At 48.0% G+C, this 27,122-nt stretch overlaps 1 protein-coding gene across 5 annotated transcripts in view; it reads right to left on the bottom strand.

The window, feature by feature from the left end:
- FRMD4A (FERM domain containing 4A) overlaps nucleotides 1-27,122 on the bottom strand; it is a 522,413-nt gene that overhangs the window by 254,408 nt on the left and 240,883 nt on the right. The window contains exon 1 of one of the 5 annotated variants that reach the window (XM_036227029.1): nucleotides 26,471-26,780. The exons of 3 other annotated variants lie outside the window; for them this stretch is intronic. In XM_036227029.1, the coding sequence (XP_036082922.1) occupies nucleotides 26,471-26,563 (93 nt within the window). In that variant the 5' untranslated portion in view covers nucleotides 26,564-26,780. Of the gene's footprint in view, nucleotides 1-26,470; nucleotides 26,781-27,122 lie in introns of those variants that run through there. One more of the 5 variants, XM_036227003.1, reaches the window with a different exon arrangement.

Genomic DNA, 27,122 nt, shown 5'->3' with positions numbered 1-27,122 from the left:
GTCTCTGTATACGTGTGTTTGCATGTATACATATGTGTGTCTGTGTGTATATGTGTGTGTCTCTGTGTATATATGTGTGTCTGTGTGTACGTGTGTCTGTCTCTGTGTGTGCATGTGTGTCCGTGTCTGTGTATTTACATGTGTTTCCATGTATACGGGTGACTATATGTATATGTGTGTCTGTCTGTATTTGTGTCTCGGTGCACATGCATGTATGTGTTTGTGTGTGCATGCATGTCTGTGTATTTTGTGTGAGTCTGCATACAGGTATATGTGTGACTGTGTCTGTGTATCTTGTGTGCGTGTGTATGTCTTCATTTTGCAGAAGGGTGAATCACAGTGCAGAGGGTCAGAGTGGCCTTCCCAGGCCACATGGACATTGTGACGGAGCTGAGACCTGACACCAGTGCTCACTGGGCAAATGCATGACCTGGCCTTGTCTTACTGACTCCCAACTCCTTGTAATCACTTTCTTTATTCTTTCCTCAAAAATCATAGAAAGTTGGGGTTTTCTAGGCAGTTCACCACTTAGACGGTTGATCACAAAACACAGAGTAAGGCATCGGGGGCCGCCTGGGGGTCTGAATGGTGAGCAACACCACGGAGATGCTGGGAAGACATAATGAAGGGCAATCGCCTCTCCTTTCACGAATTTTTTGCCCACGTTTGGGGTGAAAAGAGTCTAAATATTGATTCATTTAGTTGGTAGGATTGGGTCAGTTATTGTGGGTTTACCTGTCGCGTGCTCCGGGGACACGACAAGCAGGACTGAATTCTTGGTCCTGTGGCTCCATGTTTGGGAAGGGACTGAAGATGGGGCCTCTACCTCGGGTGCTGGCCTGGCGGGCGGCAGGCGCTCCACGGAGGCCAAAGGCAGGAGAGCTGAGTGCGACCTTGCGGGGCCCACAGGACCGAGCCAGGCGCTGGCCGGCACCCCCAGCCCAGCCTCTCCCAGCTGCGCTCACCCCGTCCGCCCGTTCCTCTCCTGCCCCGCCTCCAACTCCACTCCACCGTGTTCCCGTCCTTCCTCCCAGACTCTTATTCACTGTTTTCGTAAAAGACAGAGAAATATATATATTTTTTTAATCCATAAATGGCTTTGCCTGACTTTAGGGATGTTTTCAGACATCATCGCTACCTCAAGAAGGACTCGGAAAAACTTTAAGTTGCAAGTAACATGTAGTACAATTATGAACGAAATTTGCAAATACCCAAAGACGCAGAAACTCGTACGCACGGAGAAGTGTATTTACAGCAACCAAAGAAATATATTCGGAAATGCAATCTGAGTGACCCATCTTAATTATTTGGTGGCTATTGACTGATGTCTGTTTTACAAAATGTCAGCCATAAGATTGGGTGGAGAAGTCAGCAACCAGGAGGCATAAATAGCATTTTTCACAAGAGTCTCTCAAATGTGTTTTGTTATCGTTTACTGATAGAATCTGAGTGTAAAGGGCAGTTTCTCTAACATCAAAGCCCGGTCCAGTTGAGGCCCAGTACCAAGACATTTCAACCAGAATTAAGGCCTCGCTGTGAGCCGCATCTGTTCTCTTGGAAGAACTAAAGAGGATCAACGGGCAACTTATTCCAAAGTGAGCCTGAGAAGGTGCTGGAAAATAAATACATCCACCACGGGGAGGAAAAAGCAGGGTTGTGTTCAGAAACACCCATCGGCCGTAGTATTCAGGTTTTGCAGAAAGCAGATTCCTTTCAGGTCCTGTGTGTGGTTAACTTTTCTGGGCCACATATGGATCTTTTCAGCTATTAGCTACAAATCCGCATTTTAATTCTACATTCCCCTCCTGACTCCCCACACGGGACTTAAAGTTAGGTTTAAATCTATTGCACATTTTGTTCTTTCCATCCACTGAATGCTTCTGCTATTAAATCTCCACATATAACCAGAATGCTGGTCGGGGCAGAGCTGGGAGTTTAGTCGTTAAACGAGAGTGGCCCATAATTCTTTGTTGGAACTCTTAAAAAAAAAAAATCCCACTTTATTGAGATATAAATTATATATCGTACACTTCATCCATTTACAGTGTACAAGTCAATGCTTTTTTTTAGTGCGGTCACAGGGTTCTACAACCATCGCCACGGTCTAAATTTAGAATGTTTCCTTACCCCCCAGGAGAAACCCTACACCCCTTAGATATACCCTATACCCCTGCCCCCTTTCCCTCCCTCCCTCCCTCCCCCAGCCCCTGGCAACTTCTCATTTACTTTCTGTCTCTACAGATTTGCTTATTCTGGACGTTCCACATAAAAGTGATCTCTGGGACAGGCGTCTTTCCCTTCGCATCCCGCCTTCGAGGTTCATTCATGATGCGGCAAGTATCGGCACTTCGTTTCTGTTTCTTGCCGAAGACAAACCCGTTGCCTCGCTAGACCACGTTTGTTCACCGTCCATCCAGGCGCGGGCGCTTGGGTGGCGCCCACTTTGGGGCACTCACGGAGAATGCTGCCGTGGGTACTTATGCGGGGGGTTTTGAGGTTTCGGCTGGGCGCGTGCTTCTCCTCCTCTTGGGTAGACAGACAGACACCTGGGGGTGGCACTGCAGGACGGTGAGGCATCTCTGTGTCGAACCTTTCGGGAGCGGCCGAGCTGAGCTTCACAGCGGCTCCGCTCTCCCGCCAGAGCGCGGGCGACTTCGAGTCCCCCGCATCCTCGCCGGCCCCGCTCTGCTCCTGCCTGTCTTTTTGACTTTAGCCGTCCTAGTGGGTATGAGGTGGCAGCGTTCTTGCTTTCCTAAGTGAATTTTACGAGCTGGCCTTTGGGTAGGATGGAGTGTGGGCGGCAAGCAGAAGGCACTGGCGTTCGGGTGCTGGCCTGCTGGCCCCCCAACAATGTAGCCCCCAAAACGCCTGCCGCAGACAGGTTCTGGGGAAGCAGAGGTAGGACCTACAGAGGGGCCCAGCATCCTCTCTCCCTTTATTGACAGTTCCCTCCCCCTCCCCCTCCCCCTCCCTCTGCTCCTGACACTCTCACGCAGCCCATCTTCTGGGGCGGAAGGTCCCACCCCTTTTGGAAGTTCCTATTTGTCACTTTATAATCCCAGTGCCAGCTCTTTGGGAAGAGGGATATTTAGAATAGCACTTGTAAGGTAAAGTGAGCGGGTGACGTGTAAAACCCAAACTCAAACAATCTTCTGAGATCCTGAAGCGTTTCAGGGCTACTCGCTAACACATTTAATCCCATATTTGGGTCTGGAAAATGTCCCAGCTCTGACAGAGAGTCATCATTGCGTCACCGTGCCTCAACCTGAGAACTTGAGGGCCTGTTTATATAAATGCGAGGGAGAGCACTCCGCTCGTTTGGGGGCAGGAGGATAATTTTTAAAAAATGCTTGGCTGTGTATGTAAAATATTTTGGGTCCCTGGGAAAGTAGAGGGAGGCAGAAGCTGCCCTCTGGCTGAAGTGCTCCAGAGCCGAATGCCAAGAGCTATGTTTAGAAATATCTCCCCCAAGCTCTACAAACCATTATACAAGAGGCCCTATGGCCGTAAAAGTGATGTCATCCTATCAATTACCCCTGTTACGAAAGTGAGTTCTCATATACATGCCAGACCCCAACAGAAATCAAGTCAGGGCCATCTGAACTAAATCAGTCCAGGCCCTGAATGAGAAACTAAAGGCCCCCAGAAACTCTTTTCTTCATCTCTTACGATTCTGTTTCCATCGAACTCAGTGGCCAGGGATGATTTTCGAGCACATATTTTGCGACATGTGCTTGTGTGATCACAGCCCTATGCGAAAACACATAGGCCTCGTTTTATTCAGACGTTACAGACGCTTGGAAGGAGAAGTGGTCTGGGGCCCCATCGGGAGTGAGGGTCTCCGTGGAGAGGGACGAGAGCTCAAGAATCACTTCCATCTCACGGGAGAGGAGGAGGAGGAGTTAATGCTCAGAAGAGAGCTCTTGAGAGATAATTAACACGTTCCCTCCAAGCGGGAAGTGGGAAGTGACGAGATCTTAGAAGCTGGGAAGCTAATGTCTCTCCTCCAGACATAAAGGAAGGCGAGGGAAACTTACAGGAGGTGAATAGGGAGAAGGACTCAGGTTTTACCCATAGCTTAAATTCCTCTTAATCCTGGACCCATCTGCGGGCACAGCACGTCCTCACTGAACACCATCGATAGGGTCTGTGACTTTAAGAGAAAGGATGACTATTTAAACCAATATTACCATAGGCTAATTGACGTAAACAAGAGCTCGATGTTATAAAGAAACCACTACGCTGAACTAAACGATGCTATTCGAGGACCTGTTGCTGTATGTTTTGTTACGATATATTAGAGGTCAAAAGTTATTTTTAGTGAAGTCTCTTTCTTGTCTAAAACTCCTAATTTAGCAATCCTATTTTTTCTTTTATCCTGTGTCTTGAACTTAGTAAGAATGTAATAAATGCGGCGTGACTAAAAATGCGCGTTTCACATACAAACACAGGCTTGTCACTCTCCCTGTGCCCTTGGGGGACACGCCTTCGTAACATCTACCCCTGGCGCAGCGTAAGCCCCTCACAGGGGGAACTGTTCTCCTTGTTTCGGCTTCTGAAAGGGCCAGCATATTGGTGTTAGCCCTACTTCCCCCTTCTTATTCCATAATGGAGACCTGACCCGCTGTGAGGATGATAATGCAGGCGGCTGATGAATGAGAATGCGATGGTCTTGCTAATGTAGGTGGGGGTCGCTGTAGCTTCTGTGGGTCAAACGCAATCTTGGTGAGCTAATGACTTCAGGAAGCCATTTTCTAGGCCACATTTTCCGTCTCGGTTTCTTAGAATGATTCTCTCAAGGGGAAAAAGGATACAAAGATGCTCAGATGTCTGGCCGTCCGAAGAGCCAAGCCGTGAGCAATCTGCAGACCACCATGTTGTCCCAGCCCAGTACTCTGCATCCTTAGCATCACTGAGCCCAAAGGCCGGCACTCTGACAAGCCCACGGCTCCGAGACCATATTCAAAAATGTCTGTTTTATTCTAGTCTATCACATTTTCTAAACTGAACAAAAGTCCTCTCATAAAGCAACACCCATAACGACAATGACAGAAAACCCCAAACACAGAAAACAGAGCAAAAAGCGACCATGAGTTTCCTATGTTGAGCTGGATGAGCCAATGAATTGAACTTCTGTATTTTAAATTCAAAATGAGCCTAAAAGTTCAATACATACAAAGTTGGGTCTGTTTCAGGATAAACTTAGTAATTTTGTGAGTTGCCTAGACTACCACTGAAGAATTTAATGCTGTACCTTTCCATTAAAATCTCTTATAGATAAAAAATATTTTTGAAATGCTGCTTTTCAGAATCTTTTAAATTATAGGTAGTGTGGTCTGTTGGCAATCGAGGCTGACTGAGGATAGTAGGCTTAGGATTTTGCAACAGAGCTTGGGAATTCAAGAACAATATTGGGGTTGGAGATCTAGGCATATTATAATTAGGGAAATCAGGACACCAGCCACAGACATCCAGAATCATCCACGGTTTAAAGATCAAGGTGAATCGATAAGTTCAATGAAGGCCATCACAATATCCATAAATAATGAATTCAGAGTTCAGGTCGACAAGGAGGCAAGAAACTAGGTACACGGAGAGCAGGCAGACCAAAAGGTATGTGACCAGGCAACCAGGTGGGCACGGCTGGATGGAAGGCTGAAGGGAGGGCAAAGCAGGCCAGACCCTGTTCCATCTGCTAGGAAGTTTTATATCCTTCCCTTTAGAGCAGTGGTCAAGCACCCATGGGGACACAATTGACCTGCGTGGAAGCAGGCGAGTGACAGGGGAGAAGGAAGTCAGGTCCTGCCAGGTTATTCTCATCAGCCTTTTGACATTCCCTCTACAGGCGTGTGCTGCAGAACGACGTTTCAATGAAGGACGGACCGCTTACACAGCCTTGGCCCCCTGAGGTCATGGGACTGAACACTTTCTGGTTCCTAGTGACCTTGTAGCTGTCATGATATCGTTACGAGGTGTTCGTTTTGAGTTAAGTGTTATACAAGAGTCGAAAAGTTAAAAACTATTAAGAAGTTAATAAAGTAAAAAGGTTATAGTAAGCTAAGGTTCATTTGTTATCAAAGCGAGAGACATTTTTAAAATAAATTCAGTGTAGCCTGAGGGTACAGTGTGTATCAAGTCTATGGCAGTGAATAGTATGCCCTAGGCCTTCACAAAACTCACCCCTCGCTCACGGGCTCACCCAGAGCAGCTTCCAGTCCTGCAAGCACCATGCATGGGAAGCGTCCGATATGCGATATGCGTGTAACATTTCCTATCTTTCATACCATAGGTTTACTGTACCTTTTCTGCGTTTCGATACGTTTACATACAAGCACACTTACTACTGTGTTACAATTGCTAACAGTAATCGGTACAGTAACGTGCCATACAGGCCTGTGGCCTGGAACAGGCTGTACCAGACAGCCTAGGTGTGTCGCAGGCTGGATTACCCAGGGCTGTGTAAGTGCACTCGATGTTCGCACAGTGACAAAAATCACCGAGGGACGCATTTCTCAGACTGTGTCTCTGTCGTCAACGGATGCATGACTGGAAATCTGCGTCCTCCCAATTTCTGACAGAGGCCAAGCGGCTCATGGAAACGAAACATTTACTTAACCCAAGTCTCAGTGTGTCCCTGAATTTGTAAGAGGTCCCTTTCCTCAACTGGCAACCCTGCAATTGGAGAGGCAGGAAGGCCAGGGAAATCATCGATGGAGAGAAACGGGACTCTCTTTAGTGATTCAAGAGAGAGAGAGAGAGAAAAAAAGTAGTTACACCCACCCGGGACATGAGGGCATCTGAAAACCTGTGAGGTAAACCAGCTTAGACTTGGTCTTATTTGTCACGAAAAGTAGAATAGAATGATTTTTTTTTTTCTTTTAAGAACAAGTCTCTATGTGGTATCATTTGAGGTAAATGTCCACTAGAGGGAGAGGGAATTGGCTGGAGTGTTTGTTGGTCGTTTGCCCCTTGATACAGGAACAAAGGTGATGATTTAAGAGTCGCCTGCGAGAGGCCGCTGAGGAGCTAAGTGCCTTCTCTTAGCATCTCCTCACCAGCCTGGGACAATGGCCTCATTGTGCCGCAGCTGGGGCTGCTCACTCATCAAGCGCCCGTAATGGGCAGGTCTGCCACCTCCTTCCTGAGTTGGACCACGATTAAGTGGCCCGAGGCACTTTCTCAAGGGAGCCGTCCCCCTCTACCAAAACTCAGGATGGATTTCAAAACGGGAAATCCAGAGCCGCCCATGTGGCGAGGTTTCATGAAACTGACCGTGTGTTCAGAGGTCAGCCCTGGGCTGACAAGCCCCTGCCCTTGTCCTGTGTGACCCACGGAAGGATGAACCTGTTGGGTTTCCGATATTGATCTTAAAAAAAAAAAACGTGGTAAAATATACAGAACGCAGAATTTACCATTTTGACCATTTTAAATGTATAACTCAATGGTGTTAAGTACATTCGCATCATCGTGTAGCTGTCACCACCATCCATCACCAGACGCAAAACTGACGTTCTGTCCCCATTAAACAAGACCCTGGCAATCACTTTCTGTCCTACTTTCTGTCTATGAATTAGATCACTCGGGGTTCCTCCTGTAAGTAAAATCCTATTCTAGTTGTGCTTTAGCGACTGGCTCCTTTCACCTAGCAAGGTTGATCTTTGGTACAGCAAGTGTCAGAATTTGCTTCTGAATTTGCTTCTTTCTTAGGCCCAATGCTATTCCATCGTCCATATACATCACCTTTTGCTTGTCCGTCCATCCAGCGATGGGTGCTTGGGTTGTATCCACCTTTTGGCCATTGTAATGCCTCTATGAACCTGGGTGTCCAGATAACTGCTGGAATCTCTGCCTTCATTTCTTTTGAGTGTTTACCCAGGACGGATCCTATGGTGATTCTACATTTAGTTTTTTGAGGACCTGCCATAGCGTTACACCTCCTCCTTCTGCCCCGTTCAGTCCCTGGGCCTCTCCTGAGGCAGGCTGGGCCTCTGCCCACAGGCGGTCAAGCAGTACTGACACTTAGCACCTGCCGCCCTAAGTAGTCCCGCTCGGTGACCCCGGGTGAACCTGAGCTCACTTGCATGATGAGGCTCAGCTACGACCTCTCCTTGATCTGCATTTTCCCTCCTAGGCCGGAACTGGAGTCCCGCTCCAACACCCAGCTAACACATTTGGGGCCAACACCCCCTGCGTGGCCCTCACGGTTCCCTTGTCCTGGATACTCAGCACTGACCACTCTGCTTGTCACGATCTTGGGCCCTTAGTGGTAAGGCAGGCCGGCTCCTCTGCTGAGGGCCAGGGCCAAGGGAAGGAGGCCGGGCAGGGGTGGTGCTCGCTGAGTGAGCCACACTGGGTGCAGGCAGACTGACGCTGTGGCCACATTTAACTTACCCTGAACATGGGTCAGGGGTGTGAGGACGTGCAAAGCCACTGGGGAGGGATTAGGATCCTTTCTGAGGATCTGAAGATGGGCCCCCTACTAGGGCAGGGTTAGCATGAGCGAGGTATCAGGACCGCAGCCGAAGGGGCCATAGCCTGTGCGGGAGACGGCGCAGACCAGGGTCGCGGGCACCAGCTCGCTGGCTCGACCTGGGTTTAGGAAAAAACAACCACGACCTAGGGACGCGAGGGTCCCTGACACACCCTCAGCCACTGGACACCAGGCTTCTGAGCCCACAGACAAAGCCAGACTCAATCGGTCCCGGTTGGGGCTGGACTGTTGGCAGTTCTCACGCCTGTGGCTGGGCAGGACGAGCCAGAGAAGACCTGCTGACTGACTTTAAATGAGGCCCCTCCCCACCCCCACTGTGCCCACTGATGACAGCGAAGCCTCCAGGGGCTTCAGGCATGGCGTCTCCACTGCCTGGAACAGCAAGTTTGCAGGGCCTGCCTGGGCCCCGCTCTGAGGACTGCCAGTTCCCTTTCCCCAGGTATCAGCATTTCAGCCAAGTCGGCCACCTTCCCTACCTGGTCCCTCCTTCCCCGTGGACCAGTGGTTGTCAGCCCCAGCTGCCCATCGCAGTCACCGGGGAAGCTCTTACAAAATGCTTTCCCCTGGGCCCTCCCCCTAGGGACTCCCATTTTATCGATCTGGGGGAAGGAATTGAAATTACTATTTTTAAAAAGCAGCCCAGGGGTTCTGAGGCACAGCCAAGGAAAAGGGTCACTGTCACAAGTCCTGTAACTCATGATGCCGCCCGAGAGTCCAGGCCAGCAGCTCGCGGGCATCCGCCTGCATTAAACTCCCCCAGAGAGCATGTTACAAGACAGCTGTCCGGCCCTCGGCCCTGAGGTTTGGCCTCGTGTAAGGCCCCGGGCAGCGGCGTTTCTAACGCGTTCTCAGGTCAGGCTGAAACTCTGGTCCAGGGCCTGCACTTTGAGAACCACTGGAATAGGTCCACAGCGTCCCTTAATTCTTGGGTTTAGGATGACTGAGAGATGTGAACGTGAGAAATACAGTATCACTCGCCATGTTTACCGTTTTCAGTTTCGTTCTTTGACACCTGCTTCTAAAGACCTGCCCTCTGCCTCTGAGTATCTATCACAGAAATGACATTGCAGCACAGTGTCGGCGCACAGTAGGGGCTCATAAACAGCGCCCGCCCCACACGCAGAACGGAAAATCAGCACTTCAAGACGTTCTGCCCGACTACTCCGTGTCCCCGCCTCTGAAAAATAACTAAGCAGTTAAAAGAAATGTTTTGTTACAAAGATTCGGATTTTCCTTCCCATCACTAGGGCCCACTTATCAGCTTGAAAAGCTCAAATATTAGCGACGCACATGTATTTCTAAATGGAAATGGTTTCTTGCGATGTGATGTTTCTGGGCTTGAGTTCCCCAAGGCGGGGATGAAGCAGCCACACTGAGGTCCGGAATCACTCACCCCTTTGTCCCAGGGGCCCTGAGGCCACAACATTCAGAGGTTACCATCTGCCCTCAACCACAGCTCAGACTCTTGTTCTGGAAATGAGTGACTCATCTCTTGGTCATTCTCTCGTTTCTCTCTCGGCCCTCTTCCCTCGCCGGGAGGAAACTGCAGGGGACGCACTTACTCTTCTTCATCTCAAGGCACAAAAAAACACAAATGTTGCTGATCTGGGACCCCGACTTCCTGCCATTAAGGAGGACATCCTACCATTTAAGGGAGCAAGATGTCTGAGAAACGTAGAATGTCAGATGATTTCAGACTTTGCTTCCCACCTACAATTAACTAGGCCACAGCTGTAAAGGAAGAGGGGAAAAAAATATTAAATCTCTCCAAGGCAGGGGCACTTGATATCATCGGTGGCCGGAAAACAAACACTCCATTTTTCTTTTTTAAAAGGAAGACCTCTAAATCTTTCGGAAACAAGTACATTTGAGATATGATAAAAGATAAAAATTGGATCAGATAATAGGCAAGGGTTGGTGTCTCAGGCCTATTTACTTTATTTAATATTTTAAAAAATAGAGAGGGAAATGAAAATAATCTCCACACGTACTTTTAATCTGTGTAGAGGATGTATTTAGGATCATGCGCAACCCACAGAGATCCCCGTTTGGTCACATGAGGGTTACAGAATTTTTTTTTAAGGCCCAGGACTCTTTCAGGTCCCTGTGACTTCCAAATCTGGCCAAGGTAAAAATCTCGAAGTGGACTCTTTGACCTTGGTAGACGATCGAGGAGAGAGAGCCTTTTTAGAATGGATTATATTTGAGTATCCACAGTATCCAAGGAAGTCATGCCTTCTAGAAAGGACATGTTAATGTGCTCTGTCCCCTCCTTTCGTCACTGAGTGGGTTAGACCGTTAGATCTTGCCCAAATATTTGTACAGTCCTGGTATAAAGATGATAAAATGATAGGTAGATTTAGATAAATGACATAGATAGGGAATACATAGATAGAGCTACACAGAGATAGATATAGATAGATGATAAATGCACAGATAGATATATGATAGATACACTAGATAGATACATGATAGATAGATGACTTCTGAACAAAGGCGAGAAAGAAAAATAATCTACGTCCACCTACCGCAGTTAGGACACTCTAGTCCCGTTATTCAGAGTCCTACGATGACCCCAGCACCAACATACCCTGGGAGCCTGCCCCACATGCAGATTCTCAGGCCCCACCCTAGACCTGCTGAATCAGAACCTGCATTTGCCAAAATCCTCAGGCGATTCCCTCGTACCCTGACGTGGGAGACGCACTGCTTTAGAACGGAACAGCCTGGAACAGTGATTTCCAATCAATTTTGTTCTCAGTGATGAACATAATCTTAAGGGAAAACAGAAAAAAGACGCCTCAGAAGCAGAGCTCCTCTGATGGCGGCAGGGCCAGGGGTCTGTCATCCCTGGCCCCTGGTGGCACGGCCCAGCCCCGCCACCTCTTTACAGGCGGAGTGGCTCCTACCTCCCTGGGGGCGGCCAGGATTCCTAGTGCATGTGCCCTGACACCTACTGGCCCAGAGGACACAGGCCACCACTTCGCATCATCTGAACATCATCTCAGCACTATGGGTAGTCAAGCAACACTAGATGACAGTTAACAACAGATTCGAAAGCAAGGCTGAATGCAGAAGTAGAACTCAGAAGTCCCACAGAAGGACATGGGAGGAGCGGAAGGAGGAAGCAGGCAGACAGCTGACTTAACGTCAGGGGGAGACAAAGAATCAGGGAAATGACAGGGGCCCCACAGTTAGAGCTGCCCATAGAATATAGGACATTCAGTAAGATTTGAATTTCAGATACATAACATGAGACATACTTATCCTAAACCATTTGCTGTTTATCTGAAATTCAAATTAAACTGAGCACCACCCTGTGTCTTCATTTGCCAAACATAGCAACCCAAGTTCCTCTCTCAAGGACACGTTTCTCAGTGGCTCGGGCCCCAAGAGCCTCATTCCAATTTAGACCCCCATCAGCTTCCCTCCGGAGAGTTCTCTGGAGTGAGATTGCCTGGGTTCAAACCCTGGATCTGCCAATGCGGGCTGTGCACCCCCGGGCAAATGCTTTAATCTCTCTGTTCTGTTTTCCTCTTCTGTAAAGCGGAAGCACACACGAAAGCCTGCCTCACAGGGCCATCTGGGGATTAAAGCACAGCACCCTGCACGCAGTAGGAGCTCGTTGCTGTCTACCAGGCCAAGGCCTCCTGGGTCTCAGTGAATTCCTGTCTGTCTCGATTTGCTCCTGGTTGTTTTCTTGAGCCCTGAGATCAATCTGGAGAGGAAGGCGCTTCCCTCTCCTTCCCGTGGGCTCTGGCCTGGCGCCTCCACGCGGCCAGTGCATTTCCTTCCTCCCGCTCCCAGAAGGCTGTGTGTGGGGATATGCCGGAGAGAGAGAGGAAAACGTGCCCCTCGCCAGCTAGCTGCTCCTTGCCCCTGGCTGACCCTGTTAGTGCACCCCAGGATGGAAGGAAGCGCATTCAGACCTTCCTTTGCCAGAGCTTCCTGGCCTTACGTCGTAGCAGTCAGAGAGCAAGCTCTTGCTTCCCCGATACCTAGCTGGGCAACAGAAGTGCCAACAGACTGGCAAGGGGGACAAGCCCTAGGACAGTGACATCTTACATCACGACGTCAAAAATTCTTAGAAAGCTGCTATGCACCAGAACCGGCATTTGGGGATGTGCTATTTCTAACTCTTGGTGTAAGCCTAACATACCGCGGAAGCCTCACTACCTACCGTCTTTCATTCCTATCTTTCTTTCCATGAACTCCAAGGTCAGAGAGTAGATTCAAGCAATGGATGGTCCTCAAACAGTAAGCAAATAAAACAAGAAAACCAAGGTGTCCGGGGGTGTGTGGGGCTCAAAGTTCTCCCGGCTTCCACCACGGATTCCCAGTCAGAGTCCCTAATGGAATCGGACAATTATCCCGAAACTGCTCTCTGAATGCTGCGGCTTTCCTAAAGCAGCGTTCTCGGCTTTCCTGTTCTTCTTGGCACCGACCCATCGCCTGTGGCAACCACCCTTTCCCAGGAAGCTATTGTTATTTGTGCATCTGACAGTTCGGAGGGGAGCACCCTGACAGAAAAATTTAGAAAGGAAAAGAAAAAAGAAGTGTAGGTGAAAAGGACAAGGCACAGGCTTTCGACGTCCTGGGAGGAACTGAAAAGCCTCTGCTTCGGCCCTCAGCACCGCGAGGGAGGACTCGACAGAAAGGTCTGTCGTTCTGAGGCAGAGCAAAGGTGGGCGTCAGAGCTGGAGGTGCAGGATGAGACTATGCACCTCTGACCCTCCCCCTGGGGGTCCCCCTCTGTTGAGCGTTCTCTGTTCCTCTCGGAAACATCCTTTCAACTGCCACCGGGAGCTGCACTGGTCACTGAGCACACACGGCACACAATGGGGTGAGACGGAGTGGCGTGTTTCATCAGGGCTCACCCCTCCAGATGAACTCACGCCCGCCCGTCTGGGAGAAAGCGCTGCCTTGTTCAGAGCTCGGTGTTCCCACGTCTCGGCTTACCAGGAAGCCTTTCTGATACACCTGTTGAGGTCGTTAGTTCTGCCAAGAGAAGGGAAGTAGCATTCTTTGTTCTATTTTATTTATTTTTTTTCCCTCTCAATGGACTACGGTTCCACTGTATTGGTTTCCCTTACAGAAACTAACAGAAACAAGAGAGAAAGTTTCGGGATTCCTTGCTGGTTGGCAGGGATGCAAAATACATGCACTTTAGTATATACTTGGATAATAAGAGTAAACTAGGGAATTACGAATAACGTGAAATAAAAAAAAAAGGAAAAGAGCTACTTAAAAGGATGAGATAAATGTGAAGAAACACCCAGCATGAGCAAGTTGGACCCCAATGTTGGTTCTGGGGTCTCCTGGCAGCAACGGTAAAAAAAGGTTAAGCACATTGAATCATATACTTCTTATTTCCGAAAAGGAATGAACGGGGTGGATATTGAAAAAAAGGTAAAGAACAATATCTTTAACTGTCATTTTTAAAAAGCCTCAGAAGTGTTTTCAAGGCTGTTTCTTTTGTGGGCTTTCTGAATCAGATGATGCCTTTTAGGGACTCCTTCCTGCCCATAGCCCAGGCTCACGAGATTCCTTGGAGTCTTCTTAGTACCTTCTGCTTTGCGTCTGCCTTGTCTCTAATTTCTCTAGTCTCCATCTGACTGTTTCGGCCCAGATTTGTCCAGGTCTGTCTAACACTATCGGACTTATGACCTATTCACCTGTCTGTGGGGCTTGTGGTACAGATTGCTTCCACTGGTGATCGAGCCTGGGTTTTATACTCTGTAAATCCTGCCCACCCCACTTCATGCCCTGTCCAAGACATAGGTCACTTGGCCCCAGTTCAGGCCCAGAATAAGTTGCTGTATGCTTATTATTAAAAAAAAAAAAAAATGGGATACTAAACATCGGCCCTCAATAAAGAGAAATAATAGAATAATCTCAGCTGGGAGTTAAGAAAATAAGGTCCACACATATTGATATTTGATTATTTGACTTCACAAGGATATAGTATAAAGGGATTAAAGTAATAAAGAGCTAAAACACCCATTGATCTATTTCCCTTGGGTGTCAGATGCCCCTGGGGGGTCTTTGGCTAAGTGCTGGAAGGCAGTGAATTTGTTGTTGTTTATCCCACAGCAGCAGAAGTGGAGGTATCCTCCTGAGCTTGAAATGAGAGAGATACACCTCTGCTGTGGATCTGACAAGTGAGGGCAGCTACTCATCAGGGACAGTTGAAAAGTGTGACTTGTCCCCCAGTTGCGGCACCATGCCACCTGGACATCCTGGTAAGGCCAGGAGTTTCTATGGGGAGAGTCAAGGTTTTCATCAGAAAAAGAGCTGTGAATCCGTTCAAGTTCTTCCTCAAGGACTTGGCTGAGACCCCAGAATTTTCCTCCATCGAGGATGAAAGAGATGATTTAGAATGAAAAGACCTTAGTTCAGCTGTTACCAGCCGACGACCTTGATCTTGAAAGAACCTCATTTGGCGCTGGCGCAGCCTCTGGTTTCCAGTAGGACCACACACTGCTGCTCCGGAAAGCTGAGTCAGCAGCGAAGGAGACCTCCAGGGGGTGGGGCAGTTGCTCCGCTGGATGAAATTGTTTGCTATGGTCCCCTCTAACATGGGAGCCCTTCTGCTGAAAGCGAACAAGTGTGGAGGGCCCTAAGCTGCCCTTCGAGTGATGGACAGACTATGGGTTTAGCTGCTTACATTCTTTTTCTACTGCTAGGTCATAAAACCATACTTTCGTCAAGGAGGAGGCTCTCTTCTTATTTCTCATAGCTGGAGGACATGCATGCGATTTATTTAAATGCAATTTAGAATTGCGTGTGACCTGTCAAAGGAATATTTAAAAAATAATTCTGACTTAGCAGTAGGATTATGATGCTAGCTGGAGGGCCTGTGGATCTATTCTGATTAGTTTTTTTTTTTTTTTTTAATTGAGATGTCTCCTTGTGAAACTCAAGACTGGGGAGGAAGAATGTGCAGTACAGATATTTAGGGCGGGATGGGGCTCATTTTATTGTACGAGTTGAAAACTGGCATCTTGTGGGCCAAATGTGGCCTGCAAACATGCTTTGTTTGCCAGACAATGTTTTTCTTTCAGCTTGGATTAGTCGCCAGCATTTAAAAAAAAAAAAAAGGAGATATTTTCTCTCTCTCTCATTTATATATAGTTATAAAAAATTACACAACGATTTTTTTTTCAAAAGTCAGAATTTCCAGGAATACTGGCCCGCGTTTCCCAGGGGCAAAGCCGAGGAGTAGCTGGCCTCATTTGCCCGGGCACTGGAGTTTTCCAGTCTGCAATGTGCCTCCCTCCTTCCTGTCCTACATGTACTTGTCCAGCCAGGCCCCTATAGGCGTCTGAGATATAGGCCTGTACAAGGCCCTATATTATAGGATGACCAGACTGAACAGAGGCAGCCCAGGATTAAGATGAAGGATTAGGTCCTCGAGGTACCATAGGAGATGGATATAAGCTCTTGGAAATAGCCTATATCTGATTGGTGGGTCTCAAAAGAAGCAAGAAAAATCTAACCCTGCACAGCCCCTACTCTAAGCCACATTACATGTTTCTCTCATGCCACCTTAAGGCCATTTGACTGAAGGAAAAAGGAAGTCACAGAGACCTAAAGATAGTTTTGTTTGCCATTGTGCAGGCTGGTTCAGTACTACCCAAAGTGGACCACCGAACACGTGTCTAGGAATGTACGAGAACTAAAGGAAAATTAAGATGATGGGTGAGCGGCCTCAGGCTGAACAAAACGTCACAGGATATGGGCATTGCCACCAGAAGTGACTCTGAATGGGACGGCGCGCGGCCTGGGGAGCCTGGCTGCGGCTCACGGGGAGGGGGGGGTCCCCGGGACAGACGCAGAGCTGCCCCTGGAGGCCGAGGTGTGAGCATATCACCCTACGCTGCCAACTTCCAGTCTGCAAGTGCCCCTTGTGCATTTCTAGAGAACTTTTCCTTCCTTTCGCAGCTCCTCTCCCTAAATGCTCTGTGACGTGAGAACCCAGGGCTGGGGTCCAGCAGGATGAGGGGGTTCCCTTTCCTCCCCCTGCCCTCCTGCACTGGGTTGACACCTTAAGGCGAGGCGTCCCAGACCCTGGCGCGCGCACTGCCGCCTACATGGAGGGACTCGGCTGTGCACACAAGCCAAGGCGTGAGCGCACACGTGCAGAGGACGAGGTTTCCCGGAGCGCTGGTGGCTAAGCTTGTCCACACGCCTCAGAAACAAGACAAGCTCATTCACCAACGTCGGCCCAGAATCGTGGGAGGAATCCACCCACAGGACTGCTGTTAAAAGTATTCTTTCACTAGCTTGAATTTGCTGTGCCAGAGGCCCCTTCCTTCCTAAAAGGAAAATGAAAGGGGGTGAAGGCGGGAACTAAGCATGCAGTAACCGGGTGAACAGCGCCGGTTTTCCCGAACAGAAAACCTTTCAGTGATGGGGTCTGCATAAAGGACTATGCTCAGATCACTAAAGGCGGTTCCTTTCCTTCAGCCCTAACTGGCAGATAAGACCAAGGTCTTCATGGCGTTTGCAAAGACAGAATCTGAGACAGAATCTGATGTCGAACACATGATTGCTTTGACGTGATTCAAAGCCCTTTGCTTTTACAAAGTAAGGTCTGAGTTCCCAAATTCAGAGTTCAAATCAGGACTTCTTGTTTCTGGCTTGACCCTAAATTATACTTTCTAAATATATTCTGGGACTCGGCTGAGTTATGAAGTCCTGACACACTGTAACATCAACTCATTTTCAAACAATTTCCAGAGGCCAACTAAGCAAAACAAAATGAATGAGGTTTCCCTCCGACAGATCTTAGGAAAGCTGACTTAGGAGTGGCATGCTGGCTTTGAGTCAGGTGACTGATGTGGGATGAAATCTGTCCATCTTCTCTCGTCTTTCTTTATTTTGGGGAGTGGGGGGTGGCATGAGGCCTTGGGGACAATTGCAGTTCCACTTCTCTGATACAGTGGTTTAAGGAGGTCCTTCCTAAAGCAGGAACACTGTGTTTCCAGGGTGCTGTGGGTGGGAAGCTCACTGCTGGCCGTGGTGGTCATGACCTCCACCTGTTACTCCCCACCGTGGCCTCCGCTGGTTCTGTCTGGGACTGACCCGTGGTTGAGTAAAAATCATCCTGACTGTTAGAATCTTTTCCTGTTTGCCTTATTTCTCCCTCCATAGGCTGTGCTCGCGCTCGCTCTCTCTCTCTCTCTCTCTCTCTCTCTCTCTCTCTCTCTCTCTCTCACTGGTGCTCACATTTCTGGAAAGCTGTACTTCAGGTGCTGTGTCTCAAAGTTCCGTCCATGTCACCTGGCCCAGAGGTTGAGACCCAGCTTGTTTGCGTGGAGACCGTGTATCTGTGTGCTAGATGACACCCGGGCGGTTGTGATGCGTGCAGTCTGCACACACGATTTCTGAGTCCTTATCTCCCTTGACTACCAGCGGCACGGGGCAGTTCAGCTTTCCCTTCTGAGAATTTCTCAATTCTCTTCCCACCTCTCCGGCTGCCTTCCTTCTCTGACCTTCCCTCGTGCACATCCAGACTTGTTCCCCAGGTGAGATCACCTTGCCCTGTGGCTTTAAACACCATCCACCAGTGGCATACTGGTAAATGTTTACCTATCAACTCTCTAGAGAAAAAGAGCCCTGGTGTGTCATGTTCCATGGTGTCAATTCTCCCAACGAGGCCTGTTTCAAGCTACCCACGTGCCGTCACTGAGCATGGAGCTGGGAAGAGATGCACGCGGTCGGCACGTGAGAGGCTGAGACGTTGGCCCCAGCACACTCCCGACCACGCTCACAGTCACATCTCACCGAAACACAAAGCTTGTCCTTGAAATGTCCATCATCTGGATTTTTACTCATCATCTCAAGTTTAACGCGTCCAGACAGAGCTCTGACTCTCCCCGCTCCGGCGTCGTGCCGACCAGCTCTTCCTGCAGCCTTTCCCAGCTCGCTGCCAACTCCGGTCCGCAGCTTCCCGGGGGCTTTTCTGGCCTCCCCTCCTGCTTGCCCACTCCCCACCCTACCCATCGGCCAATCCTGTCACCTCCGTCTTCAAGATAAACCTAGAATCCACTCATTATTTCTCATCCCCTCCAGAGTGTCCATCTGGTCTCCATCATCGTCATCTCTTATCACGATTATTGCACGGCTGACCTAATGGTCACCCTGCTTTGACCTGTATCTCTACCGGCATAGTTGCCACAGTGACGCCTTTAAAACACGTCAGCCGATAGCATCCTTCTTCCTCGCCCCGGACACAGCACTTCGCTGCCTGCCACTCTTCACCACGTACCCCCTCACACTGCTCTGGCCTCGGCCGCCCCCTTGCTGCTCCTCACAGCCGCCGAGAGGGCTCCAGCATCACAGCTAGGGCCCTTGCCGTCTCCTCTGCTTGTCACGTGCTTTCCCGGATGGTCACCTGGCCTGCTCCCGTGCTCCTGCGTGTGTTTCCCCGGACGTCGTCTCGACTGAGCCTCGTCGCGGAAAACGCAGCGGGCCTCATCTCCCCTTCCCCCTTCCCCTGCTACGTTATTCTCTGGAGACCTCATCACCACGACATGAAAGCAGCGACTCTGCCATATCCCCTGGGTCTAGAACACCGCCCGGCATGTGGCGGGCACTAAATAAAAATGTATAGAATTAATAAATAGGGGTTTGGGTCCTAGATGTTTCATTTCCCACGGTATTTATGTTCTGAGACTGATTTCGTTTGATTGAATTCAGACTAAATTTTCCAGAAATGATCAATATGCTTCTAAGCCTTATTGGTTTTCCTGATTAATGTTTCCATAGAGGGATTGAAGTGAACATTTGGAAGCAATCTATCCATGTGGAAATGCGATATTGGCATTTTTGAGAAAAGTCAGTAAGTAGTGGAGGAAAATGATCAGAGGCCTAGTTATGGACTATCTCAAAATACTCCCCCACAGAGTCTCACAGGGGAGGACAAGGGGTGCTCACACACTCAAACGTGTTAATTGTACAGTCCGATTTCGAGAAGTCTCTCGTGATCAAGTCTTCTACCAGGAAGAACTGGCGTCTTCACATCGAATGATTATGTTGTATACCTGAAACTAATATAATACTGTACGCCAACCATACTTTAATTAAAAAATAAATAAAGAAAAACTAGCATCCCCGAACAAGTCACTTTGTTAAGACTGATCATGACGCAAATATTTACCTGAATGGGAAAGGCAGGTACTTGGCAACCCTATTCTTTGGATGTCAATTCTGTTTGATTAAAGATTTACGACCATAAAGACTTCCTTTTATTCATCTATTCACATTCGCACAATAGATATTTGTTCGCCTTATATATGTGCCAGGCATTGTTCTAGGTTCTGGGATATAGTAGAAACACTGACCAAGTCCTTTGAGGTAGTTAATTATTGAGTGACCAGAAAGGAAAAGAGAATGAAACATCTACAGATGTGGTTCATCCACTCCCAGATTAGGAAAAAAAGATCCATGGCCTAGTTTCTTCTAGATTGTTCCATACACATAACATGATATTGTTCTCAGAGGTGCACTGATGAATCTACACAAGCAAAAGTGGATTGTTTTCGACTATGTGTTTAAAGAAACTTATGTTACAGGTGGACAGTATTCACCTATAAGAGATCCGATTTCAGCTTATAAGATTCAGCCTATAAGAGATCCGATTTCAAAATAGATCTAGCCTCTATGACTTCAGAAGACTGGGCTTAATTACCCAGAAGGTGGCCTCAAAGTGCTGGGCACTGCATAGGATGTCCCAAGAAGATGGATCCAACTCTCGAGGAGCTTAAATGGTTTTTCCCCTACTGGGAATGATGCTCTTGACTCAAAAAGCAAACACAATCAACTCGTTTATTTCTTTTTCATGTGAAGACAATAAAAGTGCAGGAACTGGCCAATTTCCTTAAGCATCGTGCCCAGATGATCCACCTGGGTAATAATCTTATCTTGGAAAGTAATTCTCAATATGGCTGCACACTAGAATCATCTGGAGGCTTAAACACCGAGGCGTTGTCGGTCTCCTCTCCAGAGATCCTGATAGACTGTGGTTTGGGAGACAGCCTGGGTGTTGGGATTTTTAAAGCTCTCTGGGGTGTTTCTAATGCGAACTAAGGTTGAGAAGCACTGATTCACAATGAGTCATGGCATTTGACCTCTGACATTAGCAAGAGTCAGGATTTGGACACAGGTAGGCAAAAGACGAAAACCAAAACCCGATTTCATGCCCGGCTTGACAGCCACCGTTCAGCGCAGGACAGTGAAGCTCCTGGCGGTACTGACCATCTGAAGACAGATTTCCAGCCCAGCTTTCCACAACGGAGTAAGGAACAAAAACTCTGGAGAGGAACCAGTAGGAACATTCTGGCCAAGACAACAAGTCATTGGTTTAACGTGACGTAAGCTATGGTAAAAAATAAAATCAACATTGGATCGCCAAGATGGAGTCATTTACAATTGCATGGAACTGAGCCACATGGGGAAAACGGTCTTCAACAGAGCCTGGAGTCTCTGAGAGCCATGCTCCGTCTTCTCCAAAGAGGTGTCTATTTATAGAAGGGAAACAGTCTTACGCAGGATCGGGGGGTTGGGTAATAATATGTGTGACTGCGCTGATCTGTCTGAACAGTTCCTTGGCTGTCTGCTTTCAATGGTAATAAATATCCACTAAAAGCTGTCTGCTGCATGTGTTTTTGGTGAGGTCTTACACTTCCCTGCGTGAATACATTCAGAATGTAAGCGCCACACACTCGACTCTAGAGACCCCGTTGTATTCTGAATGCTTAAGTTATGCAGCTTTGCAGCTGTGATAATGTCATGGTTTGCAAAATAATAGACTGGCAATACGTCAACCTGGAATAACACATCCAATAATGAATAATGTGGGTGCAAAAAGGTTTAATTTATACTGCGCTAAAAATACCGTTCCAGAAATATCACACCATTTCAGTCTCCCCAAGATAAAAAAAAAAAAAAAAACCAAAACTCTTTCACTTACATTTTCAATTAATTGTGGTAAAAGAGAATGCTTTCTTTTTTTTTTTTTCCCTCCAACAAAAATGTCAAATTTACATTAGTCTGAAGAGACATGTCTTCTGGGCTTGGTCAGTTGTTCATACACACACTCTATTTGACTGTAAGATTTATGGTATTGTCTCTGAGTTCAGAATAAATAAGAGAAGAGCATCCATCTTCCCCCTCTGTATTAAGATGTAAGAGTGAACACATTTTCCATCAGCGATAATGGGGCTTGTGGCAATTTACCATAAGAAACGAGGCTGTTCCTGTTTATGTCTTAATTCTGACCCTCTACTTAAATGTTCTCGCTGAGGGAAGCATGTAAGAGCTTTCGGATTCCATTCATTCTCTGACTTATGAATCGGGAGCCCAGGTGTGCACCCCACCCTCGAGGAGCCTGTCGTCGTGTGGAAGATGGGCATGATGGGAAGTGGTAGATGCAATGCAGTGTGACTCGTCTTCTTGTAAGAGATACGCAGAGGGTCATGGGAGCCTGAAGGGAGAGAATGTGTTCAGACTAGGGGGGTGGGGGCTGGGGTACCTCGCAAGGCTTCCCACAGGACCTTATGTTTAGGCTGAAGGGTATGATTAGAAGGTTAGGGAGGTGGAAGGAGGCCCTGTGTGTCAGGCAGACTAAAGTCCATGTAAAAGCCCTGAGGCAAGAGACAGCAGGTACTTGGGAGGAACCACACCCATGTTCAGCATGTTGGGGCATAACAAACCCAGGGCGAGGTGTGGGGAGAAGTGAGGCTGGAGAGGGCAGGTAACAGGACCCTGATTATGAAGGGCCTTGTAATTACATTTAGACATTTGTTCTTATCTTGAGGCAGAAAAGCCCTTAAGGGTTTTAAGCAGACAAGTGACACACTCATGCTTATGTTTCAGAAGGATCACATTATCTGGAGCACGGAGCAACCGATTAAAAAGTAAAACATGATTGTGGCCTGAATCAAAGGATGGGGAGGAGCAGCTGGATGTGAGAGATATTCTGCAGTTAGAATTGGCAGCACGCAGTGACCGATTAGGCAGAAGAGACCAAGGAAAGGCAGGAAGTGGGAGAGATGCCCGGGTGCTAGTCTGGGTGGACGGGAAGCAGGTTCATGGGCAAGACGGCGAATTCCATTTTGGATATAGAATCAGAGGTGTTGAGACATTCAAGAGAACAGAGATGTCCAGTCCACCCTAGGAAATGTGGGTCTGGACGGTAGAGAGGATAAAGCAATGGGGTGGTGAGCACCCTTAATAAATGTACACACTACAATAACACGGGCCAGGCCACATAAAGGTGTGCCCACTTATTCTCAGGTTTTGGACCTGTCATGGTAATCTCTAACATGAAACCATTTCCTCATGTTGTAGGGTCATAGTCCTTTCATACAGTCACCCAGTCCCCTTGCCCCAGAGCAAACTCCTAGAAAAAATTTCCACATTTGCTCTTTCCTTAACGCATTTATATGTTATGTTCTGACGTTCATTAGAATTTTCCACGAAGTTCATTTTTACCTCTGGAGCAAAACCATTCCACTTTAAAAGGAAGAAAAGGAAGAAACGCTGTAGAAATATCTGGGCTGTAGTGAATTTAGTTACTTGGCATTGGTGTGCAAAAAATTTGAAACACTCTGTTTTCTACACATCTTACATAAAATTGGGAGTCCATGAAAGGGAAGTTATTGCCAGGAAATACTACCGTTTTGGCTCTCTGAGATGGATAGCCTTCAAGGACCTCTCCAGGTGACAATGAAGTATGACTATAAGTGTGGGCAACAGGCTATTATTAAAAACACAAGCCAAGCATTCATCCACTCCAAGACAGGCAAGCTTAAAAAATATGCCTACCATTAATGATTCCCTGTATATGCTGGGTACTGTGTTAGGTCCTTCCCTTTCCAATCCTTACCAACTGCCCTCAAAGGTAGACAGTGCAGATAAATAAACCCAGGTGGAGAAAGCCTGGGTCATTTGGCCCCCATTAGTAAAGGGACAGTGTGGCCACAAGCCTTTCCGCCCTACCTGGCTGCTTCCTGTAGCGTCTAAATTGTCCTTGTTTCCTATTTTGTAGCTGAACTAGAGCTATGCCTATTATATTGACTTAAAATTGTTCCATTGATATAAACCTGTACCCCTAATCTCTCCTATTTTACCAAACACGCAAATCTTATATTTATTTTTTCTGCCCTGTCTGGCACAGTGATGGGCTCGTGGCAGTCTGTGAAAACCCACGAACGCGAACTAAGCCTGGTCTCCCAGCCTGCGCGAGGGTCTCTGTAATTAGGATTTGACGGGTATCTAAGTGGCATAGTCAAAAAGGTGCATTTCTTTTCTTTCCACTCAACCTCTAGGCAGTTGGGAAACAGAACAACTGTTTCGCCCTGGACATCTAAGGGCACACTGCTGTCAGCGCCCTGGAAACTGTGAGTGACTCTCCTGGTCGCTGGCATCCCTGCCGTTGGTGAACCTTCCATATTTCCTCTCATGTGAAGCGCTGGTGACCAGTTGGCTGTAACCCATTTCTCAGGGATGGGCTGCTAGGTGAAATCTCCCCAGGGAGCCAAGGTGATAAAACACGGGCTCAATGGCAGGGTCTCTTATTTGGGTCCCACTCTGTCGTTGGATGCATGTATGTCCCTGAGAAGCTTAAACCTCTCCACACCTGGTTTCCCTGTTCATACAGGACAAAGGCAATGACTCCCATGCTCTGAGTCATCTTAGCATCTAAAGTGAGGTAATGGACGAGAAAGGGCCTTGGTGTAGAAAGCATCGTAGAAGTGTGAGGCCTTCACATCGTTAACTCTCGGCCCACTCGACTGTCACTCTCTCGGCTGCTGATGTAACTGATAAAACTGTCACTGCTTTGAATTCGGGGCGTCCCCAGGACAGAGCGCTGGTCCTCGGCGTCAGCCCTTAAAGCAGATGCTGTTTCTCACCTTTCTCACCCCTCTTTTTGTATAAATGTATGACTACGATGCTGAACATTGTCATAAAATCAGCGACAGTATGGAACATCCAATTGGAGGTGACAGCCATCATTTATTCCTATTAGTCTCCCTCGCGCCTGCAGTGGAGGGGGAGATGGTAGGCACATGGGGATGCAAAGGCACCCTTCCCGCGGGCGACGGCGATCCAGGCCCCCCCCCTACCCCCCGCCTCGCTTCACATCCCGCGGTGGAGATTAACAGCACACCTGGTGCTCCGACGATGTTTGTGCTTCTCTGCAGGGGCCAGAAACTTTCAGAGCAGGCGACACTGGCGTGTGCCCAAGGGCAGAAGACAGATCTGTGTGTTCTGAAGGCAAGTATACACACGCCGACATGCGCAACAACGAACACGCTTTATATATGACACTGTGCTCGTACCGCGTGGATAACAGAGATGGGAGACGCACGCATCTTGATTTATTAAACACGCATGACTTGTTAGACATCCCGCTGGAGAGTCTAGTGATTAAACAGAGGTTACTAGGTTACTAGGGTTTTTCGTGCCCATGTGTAGGATGACTCTCTTAGTACTGCCCATACTGTGCACCTCCGGTATGCACGATCCATGCTTCCAAGTGAGTGTTTGTGGATAGAAGATATTATGGAAACTTAGTTACGTATACAGGTCAAAATGTTCTCACTGGCACCAACAAATCAAATCGCATTCGTTAGGAGCCTGAGAAACCTGTAACTTTTGCAATAACTGTTGGTCCTGTGTTCTAAGCTCTCGGTGTAACGGGGAGCACCCAGTAGGCACTGAGTACACATGAGCTGGTGGCCCTGGCATTGCGCATGAGAAGGATGTCCCGGAATAAAGACCTACACACAACCGGAAGAGGATGTGAAGATTTTTTTCATTATTATTCAAATGGAAGAAAAAAATATAAGCCATCGAAAGTCAGAAAATCAACCCTACTGGGAAGTCTAGATAGCCCTTCATATTTGTTGAAGCTTTAATTATGTTTTCCTTACATTTAAAAATCACAGCATTGTAAGTGCAGACACTAGAAAAAATCATTTGAATTAAATGCTGCTCCCCTTTACAAGACGCGTCCCATTGCTTATCTATCAAGAGAGCTCTTTGCCTTGTTGATCTCACATTACACCTTAACTTGAGATGTCTTAAGTAGACGTCCACAGCTCACGGAGGGGCCCGCCATGATTCGAACAGTGACGCTGGGGGGTTTCTGAGACCCTCCAAACACTCCACCTCCATGTGGGGGTAGGTGCTGATCCCACACAAACAAGTCCAGCCCCTTGAGGACCGTCAGCTTTGCATTCATTATGGTCACCCACAAAATGGCATTAGTCACTCCCGAGAAGGACAAATCCTTAGTATCATTTACAGGATTTTCTCTGCCATAAAGTGAGTATGCTTTCAGAAAACTAACAATAATTTTAAGCCAAAATCCATAGTAGTTAAAAAACAAAACCGAGAATGATAGCAAGGTATTTGAAACAGCAACAACAACAAGAAAACAATGGAGAGGACTGTAACCAACTGTGTGCACAATTTATATACCCTCTAGGCATCGCAGCTCCTTAAGGTCATCTACACCTCCTTTGAAGGCACTGTCACCCAGGGAGGAAATTTGCAGCCCTACTGCACTAAGGGATCTGTTTCACTAACCGTAGATGAAAACAATTTTCACAGCCCGATGCCTCTCTCAGCAAGTACGCACATCTTCTGTACCCGTTCCGAGGGCAGCCCCGACCCCCATCATGTCCATTTACATCTCTAACAACCCTCCCCCCCCCCCCGCAAAAGAATAAAAAAATAACATGTGCACGGCTGACAAGAATTTCTGTTTCAAATTTCTCATCATTTTCTGTCAGGAAAAAAAAAAAAAAAACAAACCATTACATACGACTTAGTATTCCACAGTCCCAGACATCTGAAATTTTCAGGAAAGCGAGACTAGCAGAGAGATGCTATGTGCAATGAAAACAAACATCTCCCTTTCTCTGGCACAGTCGCTTGGGGAAAACAGCCCGCCACGCCGCTTACCCTCTCCACGCTGCGTCGTCTCAGAGATCCATAAGGAATTTTCAGCAAAAGTCGTTGGGATCTGTTTGGAGTCACTGCAGCCTGAACCACCATGGTGTAGAGCTGTGTGTGAGTGCGTGTGTGCGTGTGTGTGTGTGTGTGTGTGCGCGCGCGCGCGTTCCCAGCAAAGGGAGAGAAGGAGGCTTCCTCAGAACTAAGTTATGGTCTCCTGGAGTTTTCCCAAATATCAAATAACCGAAAGAGTTTTTCTTTCGACCGTATGAGTCAAGATGTGGTTTGTCGGGAGGTGGGGGGATGGGGGAGAGAAAAAACAGCCCACGTTCTGCAATGTGAAGGAGCCTTCGGCTGCACGGCTCGAGCTCCCTCCTGCCCGTCCCCCCCTCCCCCCGCCCCGTGAGTCAGTCCCTCTGTGAGATTGCCTGTCCCAGACGTGAGTAAGTGACGCTTCTGGGGAGAGTGATCCAGAAATGTCAACTTTGCTTCTCGTGGCTACAGACGGTAACCAGGTCAGTTGTCTAATCGGAGCTCTATCAGACGTAGTATTCATTCCACCACGTGACGCCGAAGCCCCTCGGCGGTACAGTAGGTCACATGCTCACCTTAAAAAGACTATTTGGAACGTCACCATCTGGTGCGGAGATTACTCTGAAAT

This window comes from Rousettus aegyptiacus, unplaced genomic scaffold, assembly GCF_014176215.1.
Source record: "Rousettus aegyptiacus isolate mRouAeg1 unplaced genomic scaffold, mRouAeg1.p scaffold_m13_p_10, whole genome shotgun sequence".
Lineage (NCBI taxonomy): Eukaryota > Metazoa > Chordata > Mammalia > Chiroptera > Pteropodidae > Rousettus > Rousettus aegyptiacus.
This window is presented reverse-complemented; position numbering and strand designations above follow the sequence as displayed.